The sequence below is a fragment of the Xiphophorus couchianus genome, chromosome 13 (assembly GCF_001444195.1).
Source record: "Xiphophorus couchianus chromosome 13, X_couchianus-1.0, whole genome shotgun sequence".
Lineage (NCBI taxonomy): Eukaryota > Metazoa > Chordata > Actinopteri > Cyprinodontiformes > Poeciliidae > Xiphophorus > Xiphophorus couchianus.
In genome coordinates, this window is record NC_040240.1 from 16227030 (window position 1) to 16248264 (window position 21235).

At 38.5% G+C, this 21235-nt stretch overlaps 1 protein-coding gene across 1 annotated transcript; it reads right to left on the reverse strand.

The window, feature by feature from the left end:
* Positions 1-8031: 8031 nt before the first annotated feature.
* On the reverse strand, positions 8032-9017 carry dpm3 (dolichyl-phosphate mannosyltransferase subunit 3, regulatory). Its single transcript, XM_028037071.1, has 2 exons — positions 8923-9017; positions 8032-8721 (listed from the first exon to the last, which is right to left on the reverse strand). The coding sequence occupies exon 2, from the start codon at positions 8694-8696 to the stop codon at positions 8418-8420; it is 279 nt and encodes a 92-aa protein (XP_027892872.1). The 5' UTR covers positions 8697-8721; positions 8923-9017; the 3' UTR covers positions 8032-8417.
* Between the last annotated feature and the right edge of the window lie 12218 nt (positions 9018-21235).

Genomic DNA, 21235 nt, shown 5'->3' on the forward strand with positions numbered 1-21235 from the left:
TTGTGGCTACCAGCTAATGTAAATCCAAAATTTAGTTTGACATTAGAAAATAACACCAATCGAAAAAGTATTTATATTGCAGGGGTGTCAAACTCATTTTCATTTTGGACCACAAAAAATCTGAATGTTCTTAAAGGGCTGGTTGTACAAGAATATATTAATAAAACCAATTAAGCTGTTAAAAAACCAATAAATAGTTGTTTCTCCAGGATTAAAACAACAGATTTTGTGGTGCCATTTTAGAAATGTTTGTAAGGAATCTTTAGATTTGCGCTAATCTATGTTGGTAAATGTGACTTTTTGTTACTTCCTGAATTGACCACGGACTATCACTTGACATCAAGTAAGGCTGAGGCAACAGTCACTTAAACGAAATTTTTTTTTTACCAATTTTGAGAAAATTTGCAGTAAAATCAGACAAAAATGTGGAGATTTGTTGATTTTGTGGGAATTTTGCAGATTTGTGAAAAACTGGAAGGACTTATTGATGTCATTTGGAGTCTAGAGGACCACATAAAAAGCTACAGCGGGCCAGATTTGACCTTGTGTTTTACACATGTGGTCCAATGCATAAAGTAGATATGGGACATTCAAATTGAACAAGTTAAACACATTTCACAGTCAGAGAAATAAGTGAGGCACAGCTGTGCATGCGGAGCGGCTGGGGAAAAGCATATCAATATAACTGCTGCAAGACGAGCTTTAAAACACTCGTGACAGAAAGACCAGAGGGGTCAAAGTGTTGGTGCGATCAATTAATTACAGCAAGGTGGAAAAAGGAGAGTGACCAAGTGTGTGGGAACTGCTCGGGCTGAATTTATATCTTCCATCTGTGCAGGAGAACCGGCTGAAATGATGTAATGCGAGCTTTAGCGTTTATCTCAAAGCACAGCCTTCCTATTGCCAAGAACATGGCTTTAGACTCTAAGAGCAACACTTGAAAACACAGGAACAAATCTGAGAAAGCAGTAGTGACACTTCGTTTTCTCCTTGGCTGAGCTCCTCTCGCAGTGTTAGTGGAGCACTCGACCTTTTCTGATAACTTTACAAAACGGCGAGGAGCAAACGGATTACCACGCTTCCGTGGCATTGGTATAATTGGGCCATGCAGGATTACTGCGCCACGTATAGCACATATTTATCAGCATCCAGCCATGGCACATCGCCCTTGGTTAGACTCCTAATGGGTCGGGGAGTAAATATTCATGACAAAGAAGCAACACTGAAACTTCTCGACTTCGTCCTAAATGAAATAAAATCCCTGTTTCTTTGGAACTGATGTGATTTTGGGTTAAAAAGCTCTCAGGAAGCCAAACCCATTCTTCCTTCTGATTAGAGCGGAAAGATTTCCAGAGGAGCCAATATCAGAGATAATGGCTCCAACAACCCGAGGTGACAGGAGGCAAATAGGATCAAGGCTAAGGCTGGCTGAGAGTGGGAAAGCTACAGAAATGGGATAAAACATGGAGATCCACGCAGTGTTTACCATGACCTGCAAATGCACAGATGTGATCTCCCTGCGCTTACTCTCTCCGCACACTCACATCTCTGCGTCTTTCCGGTCAAACACTCCGTTTTTATTTTTCTTTTATTATCTGAGCTCTGCGACAGACTGGCGGCCTGTCCAGGGTGACCCCGCCTCCCGCCTGGAACGTAGCTGGAGATAGGCACCAGCAACCCTCCCGACCCCATTAGGGACAAGGGTGAACAGAAAATGGATGGATGGATGGATGGATGGATGGATGGATGGATGGATGGATGGATGGATGGATTATCTGAGCTACACGACAAGTCATTGTTCTCCTCCCATTCCCAGGGGAGCTTTACGACCATGACAGTAAAACCAGCTGCAGCACCAAAAAAAAAAAAAAAAAAAAAAAAAAAACTCCGGTGCCACAGTTTAACAACTCCCCCGTGTTTTCAAAGAGGTGCTCATAAATTGTGACAGTCGGACAGGCCCTCTTAACCGACCCCTGGAGGAGGCGCGGTTCAGTGGACGATCATCAGGAGGGAACCGTTCGTTTTATTTACGCATTCTTCAGAATACTGACCTGTGTGAATGTGGACAGCAAGTGTGAAATCTTTTTACGCCGCAGTAAATGTTAGGAGGCTGTCAGGCTGAGAACATGAGCAATGTCTTGCAGACATACAAGACAAACGCTATATCGTTTTAAATGAAGGAGCGTGACTTTTTTTTTTTTTTTTTAAAGAGTTTGGGAATTGGTGATAGAAAGAAAGTTCACTCTTTCCAGCTTTTTTAGTAACTATTTATGGAAAAAAGAATGTACAAAAACAGATCCCAAAATATCTGTGTTCATAAACGAAGAAGCTATTATAGGAAAACACTGTGTGGAAAAATGAAGTAAACTGCATTATATCTAAGTAAGATGTGATCTTACTTTAGATTTTTTTTTGTGACTGGCTTAAGTAATTGCACCTTGTGGGGAAATCTGTCTATCTTGGACAATGACATGTCAACCTCCTGAGAAATGTCCTTCACACAGCTAGATGCTCAGAAGGTGTTATATTTTGCATTGGACTGGATCCTGTAATTATCCACCGCTCATCGTCTGCTGTGGACCTACAGGACTTAATTTGGTCCTTTTGTTCCCATGAAAAATCTGTTGGTTTGGCTTCTTCACTTTGAGCTCATTCTTGTTCCCACAGTGCCTACAGTGAAGCCTAAAATGAGTTTTGAGCATTTTTACTGTTCCTATTAAGTATATTGAAATGTCGTGATGCAATCTGTAAGCATTAAATCTGTGGAATCTGTAGAAAGGTATAGTTGCAATTACAGCTCCAGTCTACAGGGTATTTTATTGTGTTTTTTTTGTGACAACCCAGCACAAAGTCAAGCATAGTAGAAGAACCTCTATTTGGAGCATGTCTCTTCCACAACAAACATGTTGTGGAGCACTTTTTTTTCTTCCATTTTGCAATTATAGACCACTTTGTAGGTCAATGGCATCAGATCGAAATAAAATTCGTAAAAGTTGGTGATGAAGTGTGAAGAAGTTCCAGCCATACCTACAACTTTGCCAGGAATGGCCTGTCACTGTAACAATTTGTGCTGGACGATAAATCGACCCAGAAATTATTGCGATAAACGATAATATTATTGTCTTGAGACCATTTTCAAGTAATATAATGATAATGACATGATAATGCATGAACACATTTTCAAAGATCAATAAACTTTAAATTCTAACAAAGATTTAACACAGGAAGTGGAAAACATTTAAAATTTCCAAAATCAATAAACAACAGAAACAACAAATAAAATCCATTGTGTAGTCTCTGCAAAGAAAAACAAGGAATAGTTGATAAAGAACCAGACTGAAAACTTTTGTCATCCAGTTTTTGTTGGAAAGAGATGGAGAAAAGAGAAAAATGCTAAGTCATGCAAATTTAAATCATTGAGCTTGTTTTAATTTATCATGCGATTAATCGATTTATTCCTTATTGCAACAGGCCAACTTTGCAAGTAAAAGTGAGGGTTAAGAAGAAATCAAACATCCTATAGCAGGAGATAAAGGTTTTAGTCTGAGCTTACAGCCTTAGTGCAATAACTGAGAGAGAAAACCCTGACCTGATGTCTCTGTGTATCATTTAGGTTGTAACAGAGCCAGAGCTGTGAGCCACTGGCGTGTGTGAGACTGAAACCTGGGAGGCAGCCATGGAAGCTACGTTTTCCAAAAGCAGCTGGTCCATCACTGCCTCCCTGTGCTCAGTCAAATCTCCTATCAGCAGGATGCATGATGACCGGTCCCTGTCCGCCTGCCAGTGGATGGTTGAACTCACAACAGCCAGGACGGTCTGACTCAGAGGAGCTCTGACGGCTCACCCGGTGCCTTAGTAGCTCTTTAGAGCGTTTATAAGCAGCCATGCTGGACTGAAAAGAAAACCCAGCATCTTGTAAGCATCACAGCAGCTGCTCCACAGTAGCCTGACCCAGAGGTGACTTTTTTCCAGCTTTGTTTGTGTTGTTTTATGCACTGATGATATTCTGCCAGTTCGGATAAAAGACTGTAAAAGTGCCTTTTCTTCCCTTTTTGTTGGAGCGTGTTAAAGCTTCAGATGACAGAAAGGTCAGATGAGGCTGCTGGGAAACTGAGCGTACTGGTTTTGCAGAATAAGCTGGAACATTTGTGCTAGTGAGGGCAAACTTTGGCCCACTGCCACGGTCGGGGTGTGGTCTCCCCTTCCCGAAAAAGTCCTGTCACACATTGTCCCCACAACGAAGGTCATCTGTGCCACTTCGGCTCATGGTTTGGTTTCCTGTCTGTCTTTTCTAAATACCTTTTCCCTAAGTCCTTCCTTCACCTCATCTGTGTCTAAGTTGCTGAAACATCTCTAAATATTTTTGACACGGCGACATTAAATAAATCAAAATCCCAATCTGTCAGCTCAAGGCTCTGATTCCGGACTCTTTCTGCCATCCTGTCCGTCTCGAGATGGGTTTGAGGTTTTGCTGTGAAACGTGTGGGTGGGGAAAAGGAGTCTTTTCAGCGGACAAAAACGATAACCTATCATTTTTTAGTCATGTTGAGATGAATTTCCTCCCGGCACTGTCACTGAGTGTCTCTAGGAATGTTTTTTAAGGTCTCAGAGGGGCCATGCAGCGGGCATGAACCGAAGTGCTGCTGCTCTCACCGTCAAAATCCCCTTTGGGTTGGAGCAGAGGGCAACCACCAGTCTGTGATTGTCTTTTTCTCCTGGTTTTACAGACTCCAAACTGAATCTAGCTGCAGAATGATGAACCATTTTATCACCTACATAAATACATCAACGGGAGGAGCTTCACTTTATCACATAAGCACATTACATCTGACAGATCTCAAATATCTTTCTTAGCTAAATTTATTTAATTTTTTCTTCTTAATTTTACGTTTACTTTACCTGTGCTAAATAAGAACGAATTCTCCTTGAGTACATCTCAACAAGCCTTTTTTTCTTCTCTCTGGGTGGATAAAGGATCCAAAAAATTGTACTCAAGTCAGAGTAGCACTATCTCAAAAATATTTTACTCAAGTGAAAGTAAAAATGATTTGGTAAAAAAAATAAAGCGTCATTAAAATATGAATTTAAAAATTACATCCAAACCATAAAGTTATGGAGAAGTTTTAGTATTTTAGAGAAAAGGAAAATAATTCATATAAATAAGATTATTACAAAATAACAAAGTCAGGCAAAAGAAATATAAACTTTTCAAATAAAACATATGAAACTTTAACATAAACTGTACAGTAGGTGAGTGTCTGACTGGTGAATTTTTGGTTCAAACAAGCTTGTTCTTCATTCAATAAAGTTACTCACAGTGGGTAGAGAATCCACAAATTTTACCCAAGTAAGAGTAGCAATATGTCATAATAAGATTACTCAAGTTAGAGTAAAAATACTGCTAAAAGTAGAGTTTTTTCAAAAAGTTACATTTACTCAAGTAAATGTAACTAGTTTCTACCCAACTTCAATCTGAAATTGAACTGATGTTCCACAAAGTCCTTTTATTTTCTCATGTTCACACAAATATAAAAGTTTGTCTATTACTGTGTCAGAATACATTTCGATATAGCAATCAAAATGGCAGCTGCTTTAGATGGAAAATTAAACTACAGAGACAGGTTTTAGATACTCCCAGGAAGCTTTCTCTCAAAAAGAGCAAAATCTTTCACCTCCAGGTAACAGGTGTTTCCTCTTCTTCAAATGTTGTGGCTTGTGGGTGAAGGAGTTCACTTCATTATGGCTACAGATCAAACAGACTCAATTTTATGGAAAAAGGTTGCAACAACTGAGGTCATGTCTCTATGTGTCTGATTGCATTCTTTGACCTGCTATTAAGAAAATGCAATCTGATTTATGTGTGTTTCTAGTAATAGAATGAAAGGAAATGACATCAAACTGTTGTTTTAAGCTGCATGATCTGTAAAATGTTTAGCCTAAAATCATAAATCCTTTCGTTTGTGGAAATAAAATGTATTTTAAGGGCAGAAAAAGGACAGAGAAAAGTCCTTATATGTGGTTACTAGTGAGAACATATCTGACTAACGAGAGAAGGCTTCAGTACGTTTGCCAGATTAGAAGATTTTCCAGTAAGTAACTGGTTGCCTTTCATCCAGTCTGCTCAAGCAACAGCTTGCACAGATTCGTGGGGGGATGAGAGAACGTTACGAGGCTTGATGGGGCTGCAGCCAAACAGCACAACAGGCGGAGCTGCCAATTCTTCTGCATTTGTTCAGAAGTTATTGGATCTTTTGAAGCCGCGTAATGATGCCTTTGGACAGGCGAAGCTTTGTTTTTACGCAGCAGGGACTCAGTAAAAATGAGCAAAGGCAGCCTGTTAGGGCTCACACCAAAGACATGAAACTGCCAACATCGATTACTTCATGAGTTTCATAGTCGGATTCATTCTTATTCCCCAAACATAAAGTGGCTCGCAGAAGTACTGATGCCTGTTGAACTACTCCACATTTCGCCACATTGGAACCAGAAACGTCAACGTACATTGCTGAGAATTTGTGATAAATCAACAAGCAGCAGCACAGAATTGTAAAGTGGAAGGCTGTAGAACAAAAAGTGTTCAAAAGGGAGCGAGAAGTAGTGCCTTATACTTCCACAAAACTGACTGTAGCCTTAACTACGGAACATGGAGGTGGTAGCATTATGCTGAGGGGATACCTTTCTCCAACAGAGACAGGAAAGCTGGTTAAGTTGATGGAAACATTGATGGAGCTAAATACAGAGTAATCATTGAACAACAAAACACAGCCAGGGGTACAATAAAGATATAAAAGATATGCTTCTGTAAATAATTTAGCTAGGAAAACTGAATACAAACACATCCTGCACCTTTCATACTTTGATCTTTTTATTTCTCTTACTTTTATACCACTTAGTTTTGGTCTTAAGCATAAAAAATCCCTAATTAAACTCACTAACGTTTGTGGTTATAACATAAAAAGAGGAAAAGTTCAAGAGGGGTTCATACTTTGGCAAAACACCAAATTATCAGATCTTGCAAACCCACAAAGGGACACCAACTCAGAAAATAAACAGCTGTTTAATTAATTCGCAGCAACGCCTCAGGGACTCATTTCACACACTGAACAGAGGAATACACTTCTTTACAGGTAAAATGCAAGTTAATCTGCTCTGATAAGAATTCAGCTTTTGACAAATACAGAACTACTAAGTTCCAAATTTAAATTGGATGATTTCAGAGCTGACAGAAACAAGAATCCAGGAAATTCCTATAAGATCCAGTGTTTATTTGTAACCTTTGGTTTCCATTTATCAGGTTTTTAATAACATACTGCAAATGTTCGATGATGTATTTAGCATGTGAGCAACACAATCCAACCAAAAATATTGAGAAAATGCACAATATACACAACATTGCAAAAGCAACACAGAATTATTGGTCCCTAATCATTAAATCTATTAAAACTAATAGCTAATAACTAAAACTGAGTAGTTTCTAACTACCCAGCAGCATGTGCTTTAACATTTATTTTGAGTCTAACAAAAATCCCATGCTTCGACACAAAATATGAAGGTACTATCTAGCTTGTTTGCCTTTAAAACCAGGCCAGAATGTTCTTTTTTATGTATTAGTTCTTTAATAAAAAACTAACCAATGAACCAATTAACGTTTTAACGAGAAAACAAAACACTGAAATTGGTATCGGCCAGGAAAATCCTAATTAGCGCAACTCTAAAAATTGCAAACGGGCATATTCAAAAGAACCGTGATTGGTTCCTTTATGCCTTATGTCAGGGGTGTCAAACTCCAGTCCTCAAGGGCCGGTGTCCTCCAACTTTTAGATGTGCCTCTGCTGCACCACACCTGAATAGAATAATTAGGTCATTAAGGCTCTGGAGAACTGATCTGCACAAGGAGGAGGAAATTAAGCCATTTCATTCCAGTGTTTTGTACCTGTGGCACATCTAAAAACTGCAGGACAGCGGCCCTTGAGGAGTGGAGTTTGACACCTGTGCCTTATGTGATGTCATTAGAAGAATGTGGACAGGGTCTTAGGAGAATATACTTTTATCTTAATTATGTAAAGATTTAAACCAAAGTAGCTACAAAACGTGACCAGGACATGCTGTTTAGTTGACAAATTATATTGAAAGTGAATTCATTTTACAAAATAAGTCTGGCTTGCAGCTTTAACTTGAGCTCATGGGTCTATGTCTCACACAAACGTTCTCAGTCAGTCAACACAATTTAACCGTCAAGCAGGAAAAACGTGATATTGACCAGAAATATTTGATATCTTATTCAAATTAATGTTCTGGTCGCACCTGCTGACTACAACGAAGCTCCAATAATCATCCAAAAAGCAACAGATTTTATAAACGTCCCACTTTGCAAGTTGTCTCTCCATTCAGTCTCTAAAGAGTTCTTTATAATTGTCCTACATCTTTAACCCCTTCTTCCTCAGGTCCTCTTTGGCTTCCTTGATCTGCTCATGCAGTTCCCTGGCAGCTTCGTTGCAGTCGTTAAAGGTGGCCACCCGATAGCCCACCGTAGCCAGGGAGTAGCAGCCGAACGAAACCAGCAGGTAGAGCGGAATGGGCCAGGCCACCTCCCTGTAGGTCCGAGGAAGGCTCAGTTCCAGTAGGTCGAAAGCGACCAGAGCCCACACAGCGCCCAGTAACGAGACCCCGAGCAGCCACTGCAGGAGTTTAGTCATGATGGATATTTCAGCAACGAAGAGCCTGACCGGGAGACGGAACTGTTAGCACGGTAACGTAGCAACGCATCCACTTATGGAGATAGAATACGCTTTTAAGACAACAAAGAGGCCGGACAGTTAAAACAGGCTAAACACAAAAAAATTAATGTAATGAAAATAAAGCTGGAGTTTCAATATCACTGTAAGTCATTAACGTTGTAAAGAAAAAGTCTTGTGTGATTACCTCAAATCAAACGCCACCTCAGCACTGCGCAGAATAATGACGTGGCACTCCGCGACGCCTTATGGGAAATGCAGTGACAAATACGTTGCTCTGAACGGGCCACAAATAATGAGATTTTAATCTAAATTATGGCTAAGAAAATTGGATATGCAAATAAACTTTAAATAAAATAAAGAAATGATAGAAGAAACAGTACGTACATGTTTTTGTATATACAACAATTTTAAGATAAATGGTAATTGTTACAATTTTTAATATAAGGAAAATAAAAGAAAGTTGTAGTTAAAAAAAAATAGATTTTTTTTTTCAAAATAGCTTATACTCTATAGGCTATGGGTGGTCATTGTGTTCATCAGAGAAATATTAATACTATTTTTATTTCAAATATAGCATGATAAATTAAAATAATATTGTATAAAATATAAGAATATATATTAGAATGAATTTTATATATTTACCCATTCATTTCCTTTTTTTGACACTCTTTTCATTTTATTATAATATCTTTGTGCAAACTAGGCCAGATTTAAACTTGTTGCCTGTCCTCTGTATTGACCCCTGAAAAACTCCAGAGATAATTTTTATATTATTAAAAAGATATGAAAGGAATTTATTTCTTTATATATTACATGTGTCTATTTATTTATTTATTTTAATCCTTATTTTGGTCACGTTAGTGAGCATCAAAGAGAACTTTGAGAGCAGATGTCAGACAGACATTGCTGCGGTGCTAATTTTAACCACTGATGTAATATCAACAGCCGCACCCAGTCAGCTGCGAGAAAGAAGACAGCTTGTTTCGACTGCATCTTTAACAAGGCACTCTACATAAGACCTCTAATTTTTCTCAACGTGACCCTCTTGCTTTACTAAAGCCATTTTCAAAATTAGGTACCATTAGCAAATCGTAAAAGCCATCCACGAAGGCTAATGTCCTTTTTTTTTTTTCTCTCCGAAAGAAATCCAGCAACAACATAATTATGGGTCTGCGGGAAGCTCTGTTCTTTGATCTGAGTCTCTGCCTGTTCATTCAGGGTGGTAAACTGTCCAGGTGCAGAGGGCACAGATTTCTCCAGGGTGGAATCAGGACTTGGAGAAGATATAAACATCATTCAGTGAGCCGGGCAGAGCGGCAAGCTGAGCAGCCACTGAGAAATAAACATCATTCTTTGGAGAGAAAATGGGGAGTTATTCTTAGGACAGGGGTGTTTATGTTTGTCTGCATTAGTGTTAATAGTGTGAGGGACATTCTGAGCGTCTGCCAGAGGGGTAGAGTCTATTTCTTCTGTTTACTCGGACTTTAAAGGGCATGACAGGAAAACAGCTTGTAGTGCTGCCGAAATCTGGCAATTCTAAGAAGTTATGATTCATTTGTGACATGAACTATACTACAATAACTCAAGAGATTACCTTTAGTGTTTTTATAGATCTAATCAGATTTTTAGCAGTGTTTCTAATTCTTGAAAAGTTGAAATGCCTTAATACACATCCAGTTTTTATCTGAGCTACCTGAGTCTTGATGCACCCAGTGGAGTAAAGAGATGACTTTGACAAACTTCAAATGAGCATCTTTTAAAATGTGCTTCACAACTTTATACAGTCTGGCGTTGGTGACCCAGAGGAAAAAATCAAGTAATGTTTCTATAAGAAGGCTGAAACTCAAATGATTTTACTCATTAGAAGGGAACAGAGATACAAAGTTTTTTGATATTATCAATGTGCACACCGATGCACTCAGACAGGACAAACTGTTTCAGTTTTGTTATTTCTTTAAAATATGATCTAAAAATGTTTAAGGAGCTTTCATACTTTGGCAAAGCACCAAACAATCAGTTCTTATAACCAATAAAGTTACCCCATCTAAGAATGAATTACGTATTTGAATGTAAATTGTGTGTTAGGATGTACGTGTGAGTTTCCAAAGTTCTTACAAAAGATGTTAAAGTAACAAAACTTTAGGACTTCCTTGCATAATGTGTGTCTGTCCACTAACTTAAATAATCAAGGAAATATTTCATAGATTATGCAATTGTAAAATTATTAATTAGCCACAGCCTTATATATAGTCTGTGCTTTTTTAGACTCCAGTGAACTACCTGGATGACCATTTTCCTTATGATGGCGTCTCATTGTAAGGTACTGATCACTAATTATTTCACTTAAATAAAATGTAAAGCTACTTAGAGAGTTGAAATGCGTATTGAATGTATTTGTTTAGTTATTGCTTTTATTATTTACATTATTAATATCCATGCCCAATTTTTCAGCTCAAGTTGTGGGAAAAAAATGGAGAATTAATGCATTCAACATGTTACACACTTGCTCCATGTAATTATATGGGATATGGTACATATCACACTGTCAAGGTCAGCCTCCTCTGCTGCCCTGACAAGATAAATTGCATCCAGGTGGGATCACCCATGACACGCAGGATCATTGCATCCATCACTGTGTGTGCTGGGTCCAGCTCGGGCTGCGCGGACACAAACAGGAGGCTGAGCGTGTGTGACGTTCAGTGGGAACGGCCGAGCTGGCTTTTCTCAATGCGTCTCCCTGCCAGCTCTTGTTCCGTTCCAGTACTCAGGAAACCTGCGCTCCGGCCGAGAAGGCCTGGCAGACACAACACGACAGCCTGCAAGCGGGAGGGGCCCAAAACTGAGAAAATGAGACAGAGAAAGACAATGAGAGGGAGTCGTACAGGAGTAAAACAAAACAGGAGGGAAGGAGGGGGAGGGGTTGTAGAATAAAGAGACCGATGCAGTGGCAGCTGATATATATATTTTTTATTATTAAAAAACAGAAAGCAGAAACAGTAGGGGAGGGAGAGGGGTTCACGGCTGACAGGACAAGAGAAGGAAAGCTGAGAGGAACAGCAATGAAAAGAAAGGGTGAGTGAGTGTGTGAAGGAAAGAGGAGAGGGGAGCGGTGCAGACAGAGGAGGGGGTTCGATATGGGGGGTGAAATCAGGGGATTTGCAGGTGCAGCCTGAACAACAGATGACCTTAATGGTGCATTAAATCCAGCTGTTGCTTATCCAGACTTCAATCCCATCCAACACCTTTAGCACCACAGCAACATGGACACCCCACCTTTGGTTCCCACAGAAATGCATTCAAATCTGACGAAAACAAGAAAACACATAGCTAGTGAGAAAACAAAGCAGTTAGACAGGTGATTCATGAACCCAAGACCAGAAACAGAAAAGAGACTAGCTGCATTTCCAGTTTGCATGTGTAAAAATCTTTATTTCTACAGCTCTGGAAAAAAGTAAGAGTCCACTGCACTGAACCCCACTGAAAATCTCCTGGTTGTTCCACCAAATATTGATTTCTGATCTCTTCCTGAGTTAAAACATTAGTATTTTTCTTTATAAATGAATATAAACTTGTTTTCTTTGCAGTATTTGAGGTCTGAAATGACTGCATCTTTTTTGTTATTTTGATAAATGTATTTATCATTTTCTGCAAATAAATACTAAATTTTTGCTTGGAATTTTGGAGACATGTCAGTGGTTCATAGAATAATAGAACAATGTTCATTTTTCTCAAACATATACCTATAAAGAGTGAAATCAGAAAAACTGATCATTTTGCGGTGGTCCCTTAATTTTTTCCATTGTGCTAATATCAATAACAACAAGACCCTTACACTTAAGAGAGGCTACGTATGCAGCCTTTTGGGGAAATTGTTGTCTGTGATTTCATGGAAGAGCTGTGGATTCAACATGTTCAAATGACACACAACTTTTTATGAAGTGTTCAATGCGGCTCTCGTGAAGCTAGCTATGCCTCGTAAAAAAAATAAACAAAAACAAACCTTTATCCTCCTACTACTTTCTGTTGTTTTCTTTGGCGTTTACCCCAGTAGTAGCATCCGGCTGTTGATCATGTAACGTGACTTTTAATGGCGGAAAAAACACCTCATCCTTTTCATCGAAAAGTGTTTTTTTTATTATTATTATTTTTATGTTCCCTTTTAGTGAACTTATTTTCGTAATTTCAGTTTGCATGATTCAAAATCCAGCTATTGATTCCAAGCAGACAAACAGATTAGAAGGTCAGATAAAACAGGAAAAGTACTGATGGAGGCTTCTGTTGACTTTATCTCTCTAGATTTGTCAATATTAGGAAAGTAAAGGTTCTGATAAGAAGGTGGTGCTTCTAAATAGTTATGTAGGGACCAAGATGTGGGTAAGTGATAACTGTTTAGTATGTGAAATGTATGAAGAAAAAAAAAAGAGAGCGAAAACTTGTGTTTAGGATAACAATAGAGCTTGGAGTGAAAAACAGGAACCCTCTGTTTCCTGAGCTGGAAACCAAAGCTGTGTGTTGTCATTAGATCTGAGTTAAAGGGATCAAATGTGTTTTTCATTCGTCTTTTAAAGAGACTAGGATCTGTGACGCTCGGAATAAAAATGTCATCTTAAAATGACACTCTTTGTGTCTTTTATTGAAATATTTTATTAGATGTTCTTCCAGAAGCAAGAACATGTTTGTGCAGCTGAATCAGCATTGAAAACCGTCTGAAACTTCTCACACAGCTGATAAACATCCTCAACCCGGGATCATTTAGTGACAGCCACAGTCAACATTAAATTGCTGCGATAATAGCTGTGGGACGCGTATGCTACTTAGGACCTACTTATTGAAATCCAGGGTTATTCAAAGGTCAGAATGTAGTCACATGTGACCAGCCTGGATCACATGAGAGCAGCACTTTTGTTCCCCACATTGCCCTCCTTATAGAAACACACCTGTTTCATTGGGGAAGCAGCGGAGGAATTTGCCCCCCCACTCCTCTTCCAGTCAGCTCCTGCTGCCGTCCTAATGAATCTCATCACATGGCCTGTGTTTTCCCCACTACTGCTTTGTTTGTTGACCTTTATAAGACGTCATTACTCATTATCTTCAAGGATTGTGCAGTTTTGCCCCATGACACAAGCCCTTCAACGGCAATCCCGGCCAACAATAAGTGTACATCTATGTCTGATCAAATTCTTCTTGTCAGTGTAACAAGTCCTTAACAATGAGGCTTGCACTTCACCATGTCTCCCTCCTTCCTCTATCTGTTCTCTCCTCTCACCCAGAAACACAATGTCCCGCAGCATTACTGTTATTGACAGTAAAACTAATTGCTGCATGGCCATGAAAGTTCCCCTGGGACATTTTAAAGTGGACGGCACAATTTCCTTCACCGTCTAAATCTGCATTCTAGACCAGAAGAAATATTGATTACAAATGTACTAATATGGGTCACTGCAGTTTGCACAGCAAGGGGCGGATGATGGAGGGCTACATGCCTAGACTTAATAAACTGACCTCATCGCCAGTTTGCATAATGGATGGTGATAGGGCAAAGCGGGGAAATCTGTTTTGCAGTCGTAAATGCTCATCACAATAATGGAACAGATGCACACAATTCTTAGAGATGCAAGTGAATTAAATGTGATTTCTAGTGACAGAACATAACAGAAATCGCCAACTGTTTTTCAGAGCAGAAAAATAAAAAGATTCAGTCTCTCACTACTTTGAAAATATTAAAGGGGTAGTATTATGTAAAATTGACTTTTTTTGATGATATAATCAAATATAATGATGCATAATGATATAATGTTTTCCCTCGTCTTAAACATACCTGGAGTGTTAACATGATTCTTTCATGCATGTTTGAGAAATTCTTGAATCTCTTCAGGCAAGCATTCGGGTTTGTAAAAGCCGAAAATTATGATCTTCACAATGTATTTGTAGTAACTACCTCCAACAAAAATCATTAGTGGTATCTTCAATGCCTTGAATTCTAGTTTTGACAGAATAATTGTAACAAAGTCCCTAAAAACCATCTACGTTTATATTCATAGACGGACCACAACAAACTGGTCTGTTGTGGATTTACTGCGCAGACTAAATACTGATTTACTAAATTGATGCTAATGTGCTAAAGGCAAAGGATTCTGGGATTATGGATTTTTGATGGCAAGTTTTTAATGCCATAAAAGCAGATTTTGGCTAACCCAGATAGTCGTTGATTGCTAATAGCGATGATCAGCGTGGATTTATGATATTCTGTCTGTGTGGTCTCTAAGCACACTGAGTCAACATTACGCTTCCTTCACCCAAATACAACAACTGCTTTACATCTTAGAAATTTGACTCTATGGCTTTTTGAAGCACCTGGCAACCTTTCACCTCTTTACTGGGAGAACATCTGGAAGGTGAGGAAGGACAGATGAAGCAGCCATGCCGGGCTGCTGAGAGCTATTGACATGGTAACAGATCCGCTTATTAAGTCAGTATACTTTAGACACACCGTCCAACTTTCGTTCAGAGATTGATTGCAACTTCCCCTCCCCCACTTCATGTTCTGTGACTTTGAAAAGTGTTCACAAGCCTTGAGATTTTATGTTGCATTATAACCGCAAATTTGACAGTTGGTTGAGATTTTATGTGATAAACCATATTATGCCAGTGTGTAATTTTATAAAACATACTTTTAAATTTTATTTTTATATAAAAACATCACTTTGCATACACTTCTTAGTCAATACTCTGTAGACTAGTGTTGACTAGTCTACTATACTTAGTCTTTCGCTGCAACTACGTCTGCAAGTGTTTTGTGGTAACCCTTTTCTAGCTTTGCACATCTAGAATCTAGTGTTTTTGCCAGTTCTTCCTTAGCAAAACAGCTCAACCTTAGTCAGACTGGACGGAGATCAGAGATGAATATGCTTTAATCAAAAAAATCCCCTTGTAGGTCTGACTTTAAGTTCTGGGTAACGGCCCTCCAGGAAGGTAAACCCCTGACTACAGTAGTTTCAACTCTTTTTCACCGTCAAATAGGTTTTCTTCTGGATCACTTTATATTTAGCTCCACTCATCTTCACATCAACTCTGACCAGCGTCTCAAATTTCATAGCATCTGACGAATGTGTCCCCCATATGTTTTTTTCAAACAGAACTCAATGGCTTTCTTTCAACAACTGTTCAGTTCTTTCTGCTCAATTATAAAGGCAGGATGGTGGAATCTACTATTAACAGTAGTTCTATCAACAGGTTCAACTACCAGATTTACTATTGGCTTGAGATTTAAATGTGACCTATTATGCTTCAGATAGGTTTACAGACCATGCTCCCTACATTTTTTTCCACAAAATCATTCTCAGTCTGCTCAGTTCTGCCTACTTTGACCTCCTTTCAGAATGAGCTGTTTTAGCGATTCTTGTGACTTTTAAATGCGAGAAAGCTGCTGCAAACTCAACATTTACGCTCACTCACGAAAATGGCTGAAAACAGATGCACAATTACGCCACTGTACATCTTTGAAAAGTGGAAGTAAAGCCTCCTGCACAACCAACAAGAATGTAGGAAGTGGTTTGTGAATAGTAAGTCAACAACAAAACAAACAAAATCTTATCTTATCTTTTCCAGGAGTCATTATACAGCCCATACAGTGGTAAAACCAGCTGAGAAAATGTGCTGGAACTCCACTTGGGGTGATAGGTGGAACTTCACTGGGGTTGCTAGGTAACAGGTCTGGGGTTCACTGGGGTTACAAGGTGGGGGGCAGCGCTTGTTTAGAAGGCTTTTAGAAGTTTTTTGAATGGCAAATTTTCCAGACACCAAAAAACACTAACTTGTTGCAACAAAAATGGCAATAATCCATGAATAGAGACTCAAATGGAAGTACAAAATGTTAACTTGACTTGTCTGCAGTGTTCCTTGATCGTTCTGATCCTGTCTACTCATCAGTGTTCTCTAACAAACCTTTGAGGCCTGCACAGAACTACTGGCGTTAAAACTGACACTAAATTACACACATCTCGACTCTACTTAATACTCCTGAAGGAACCTGGTGGCTGATTACATATGGATAGCAAGCTGTTCACGTTTTAAAAACTTTCTTCCACTTTATAATTATGCAATATCTTACGATAAAATCCAAATAAGATACACTTTGCTTTGCATATGTAGCAATGTATGAAAATGGTCATGTGGTATTAATGCTTTTTAAGGACACGGTATGTTCTTCGTCACATGTCTGTGTCCTTCTGTTTGCTTTTATTCCTTTATCCTTCCTTCTCTCCGCTGTCTTCACCAGTGTACACATATCATTCAGCTTCTGATGTATGCACAGCTGGTCTTGACAGAGCTGTCCAGGAAACCTATGGTTTACAGATCCCTTAATGACGCTCAGATTTGACTTTCCTTTTTACTTACAGAGGATTTTAACTGTGCAAGGGAATATTGAGGCCCATCTTAGAGTGTTTGACCACGGTGGGAAACCGCTCAACATGTGATGCATCCTGATGGACTGAATGGATGTGCCATTTAGTACACAAAGCCCAATACAGAGTTATGGTTTCTGATCATGCAGGCTATGGCCCTCACACCTGCTCACACCATTTGTCCCAAAGAATTTTAGGTTGTTAGTCTTCCTAAAATGCTTTTCCACACCTCGGTTTTTATGGGAGTCATAACACTGAATGTTAAGTTACTGAGCAGACATGTCTGTGGTGCTAAAACGACAGGACCAAACACTTTATAGCTTGATCCACCTCACACACAGCTGACACAAAATACCGTGATTAATAATGCAAACAGGTGGACGATTTATTGTGAAGGTCTTCTCTCTATTTTGAGTTATTGAACAAAGCTGCGTTCATTCTCCAACCTAGCCAAATAAACCAAAACAGTATTTTTACAGCTGCATGCTTTGAGTCCTTCATAGGAGATTAACAACCTATGTTAATGTGGAAGCCATATAATCATTATAATTAGTTTAATATAAACTGTCAGTCTCAAAAAGACAGATTGCAAACACCAGCTGGACGTTGTCACCCCACATCTCAGACCTTGAGCAGTTTAAATGGTTGGCTTTACGGCAAACAGGTGCAACCTGCACTCCAATAATTCAATAATAAATGCACCTGTGAGACAAAAAAAACAACTAATGTCTGGAAAAGATAAACTGACCTCCTCCAATTGAAACGGACTGCGGAGGGCTAGACATCTGTCATGAGAAAGTGTTTGCCCCCCTTTACACATCTTTTGTTTTGTTTTGTTTTTGCTTTGTTGCCAAACTTAAATGTTTCAGATCATCAATAAGAAAATACAAAATAAAGGTTTTAGATGTTGATTACAGTCTATTGGGGGTGAGGGAGGCATTTAGGCACACAGAAAAGAAAACTGCTGTTCTCCTGAGCTAATGTTGTGATTTTAAAGAGCAACGTGAAGCTTCTGACCAGAATCTGTAAATAACCAAACAACAAGGTAATGAAAAGTTGCAAAATTGACACAAACCGAGAGTGAGATCACACCTGAGCGTTATTTTTGATTCCTCATTTTCTTTTGCTGCGTTTTTACATTCTGTTGTTTATTGTTTCACGTTGTGTTTGCTCTGGTTTCGCCACCATGCTTAGTTGGAGCAAGGTACCATAATTTATCAATTAGATCTAAAATTACTTTGTTAGTTTTAGGAAAAACAACATTATGCCACTTCACAGAGTTGATCCTGTGCATTAATTTCAGACACAGTAAAACCCAACGCTTGAAAAATCTTGGAATACTTGCTTTTACTTACTTTACTTCCCTTGTAACCTTTTAATTCTGTATATTTTACCTAAAAACAGAAGAAGATTTCCTTACTTTTTTTCACATTGGCCAAATATCTCAAGTCAAAAGTACTTATCGGTCAAAAATTGAATTTTTACTTGTTCAATAATAAACTAAATAGGCATCATTTTCATAAGACAAATATGACAGTCAAGTGTTTTGTAGGAAATGTAAATGATTATATGTTGTATCATATTGCTCTCAAATATTTAACTTTAATGCAGAAATGCATGGCCACTTCATTAGGTACACCTTTCTTTTACCAGATTGAATTCCCTTTTTGCCTTCATAACAGCTTTAGATTTTTACGACACAGATTTAGCAAAGTGTGAGAAATATTTCCCAGAGATTTGGGTCCGCATTGACGCAGCATCATGCTACTGCTGCAGAATTGTCAGCTGCACAGTCACAATTTAAATCTTCTGTTCGTCCCGATCCCAAAGTATCTCTGTTGGGCTGAGATCTCGTGACTGAGGAGGTTGTTGGGGAACAATGAACTCATTGATGGATTCAAGAAACCAGTTTGAGATGTTTTTACTTGGTGACATGACACATAGATTGCTACAATGTGACCGTAAAGAGACGGAGATGTACAGCAGCAAATAATACCTAATTCGTACTGTATATTTCCAAAGTGTGCTAAAGAAAATGTCTCTGAAAACATAACAAACCCCTAATACATGCAAAGACTTGCAACTTAAGCAAGAGGAGTCTTGCTGAAGTCTAAATGTTTTGAGTTGCTGTCATGTAATTGATTGATTCACTGTTTGTACCTAATTAATTAGCCTGTGACTGTGCAATTGAAAATGTAATCCTTGTACAAGCTATCTCTATTTCTATGAACTTGTTGATTCACAACCAGACTGTTGACTCCAGTTTGTGTTGCAAGAGATTTACATATTCATCTTCCTTCCAACACCAATCAGTAGTCCATGCTTTAAAATTTCTAGAGGTAAATGTTTTTAGGATACGTAATTTCTGTTAAGATCCTAAAATGTATAGTCCAAACTTTTTTTAGTAGATTTCAAGGATTATTGAGATCAGCAACATTTATTAAATCATGCAATTAATTTGTGATTCTTTACATCTAATAACTGTCTGTAGGAGCCATGTAGAATATTTTTCCAATGCAGGGAGCGTTTGTAGAAACTGTATGCTATATACTGGGAAATATTTAGAGGGAGAAGCGGCGGGTGCTTAGGCATAATCACTGATTTCAGGGTTGGATGTTTTTCTTTCACTAATACTTTTCTAAGCTGTGGTGCAGTAAAAAATAATTCAGTAATATTATTTTTATGCAGCACAATGCTCCATCACATGCTTCCAAGTACTTAACTGCTTAGAGTAGCTACACAGACATCTAATATGATCACCCCGATGACCTGACCTCGATTAAATCTTATTAAAACTGGGTGGTTGATTGTTAAATGAGAAATTTAAAGTGTGAAAAGAAAGCATATCTGCATTTGAACTGCATTTACAAGACCTAAAGCTGCCTAATTAGCAACTGGTAATTGTTTTCAAATGACAAAACTGGCAGATTCAGTGGATGGAAAACGAGCTCTAAAATATGCCTGGCTGTACTGGTCACTCACTGGTTTAAACAAAAAAAAGAGGAAAATGTTTTATTTTGGTTTGGATGTTAGTCACGTATACAGAAGTACTGCGTTTGAATGTGGTAGAATTTGGCTTGGCTTTTCTTGTGAATGGCTTCTTCTTCCTATTCACAAGTCAATTATAGGCCACAAGAGCTTAAGCTTTTCTCAGGCTCATCAGACACTGACAGCTAATGACTCACTGCTGGACCAAATTTTGTTATGGTATCTTTTAACTGCCAAGATTTAAGTAATGCCCTCTGAAATAAATGACTCAACACACACCCTGCAGTTGTTCGGTGTTTAATAAACAGTTGCTTCTCTGCAAAAATTAATAAAAGTATCTCAAGCATGCTGCAGTGTTTAAATCAATGGTTCCCAAGAGGTTTAAGTTGCTGCTTTTTTAATGTCCTACAGCAAATAGCTGCAATAATGTGGAATTCAAAAATTTCCTAAACAGAATCGTCTGACAACATGAAGAAGGGTCAGAGTTCATTATTTAACAATAAGACTAAAATGGCATTCATGGGACAGACCTAAGGTAAAAACCAAAGCAGACCAAAAAGTCAGTAGGATTTATCCACCTCTGAATGGTTTAAAAGTTACAATAATTGTTTTAAAGTCACTTAGTCAAAGTGTGTGCTTAAATCAGACTGTTCATGCTTGAAAACCCTGAAATGTTGCTGAATAAAAAACAGTATTTACATATTCATTCCTTTACAGCAATGGGAAACACTCATTGCCAGCTACCACAGACACTTGATGGGAGTTTTTGGAGCCAAAGGCGGGAGAACCAGTGACTAGGTTTTGAGGGACATTACTTTTTCACAAGGTTAGGCAAGACTTTCTTAATTAATTAAGTTATAATTTGAAAACTGTTTTTTTATATCTTCTTAGGTAATTTAGGTCTGTTAAGTTGGGAAAACACTGCAGATCTTTTTAATGTCCACATCCAAATTGGACTATTCGTTATTTTTATTTTCCTCTAGCCATACCAACAGAGCTTAGATATTTGTGCTTACTCCAGATGACGATAACTCTAAAAAGACAGACGTGTCAGTGCTACAAATCTATTATGTAATGCTTTATTTGAAATCTGTTGCAGTTTAT

Coding starts and splice junctions, on each gene's coding strand:
- dpm3 (XM_028037071.1), bottom strand. CDS start 8,696: ATGACTAAACTCCTGCAGTGGCTGCTCGGGGTCTCGTTACTGGGCGCT.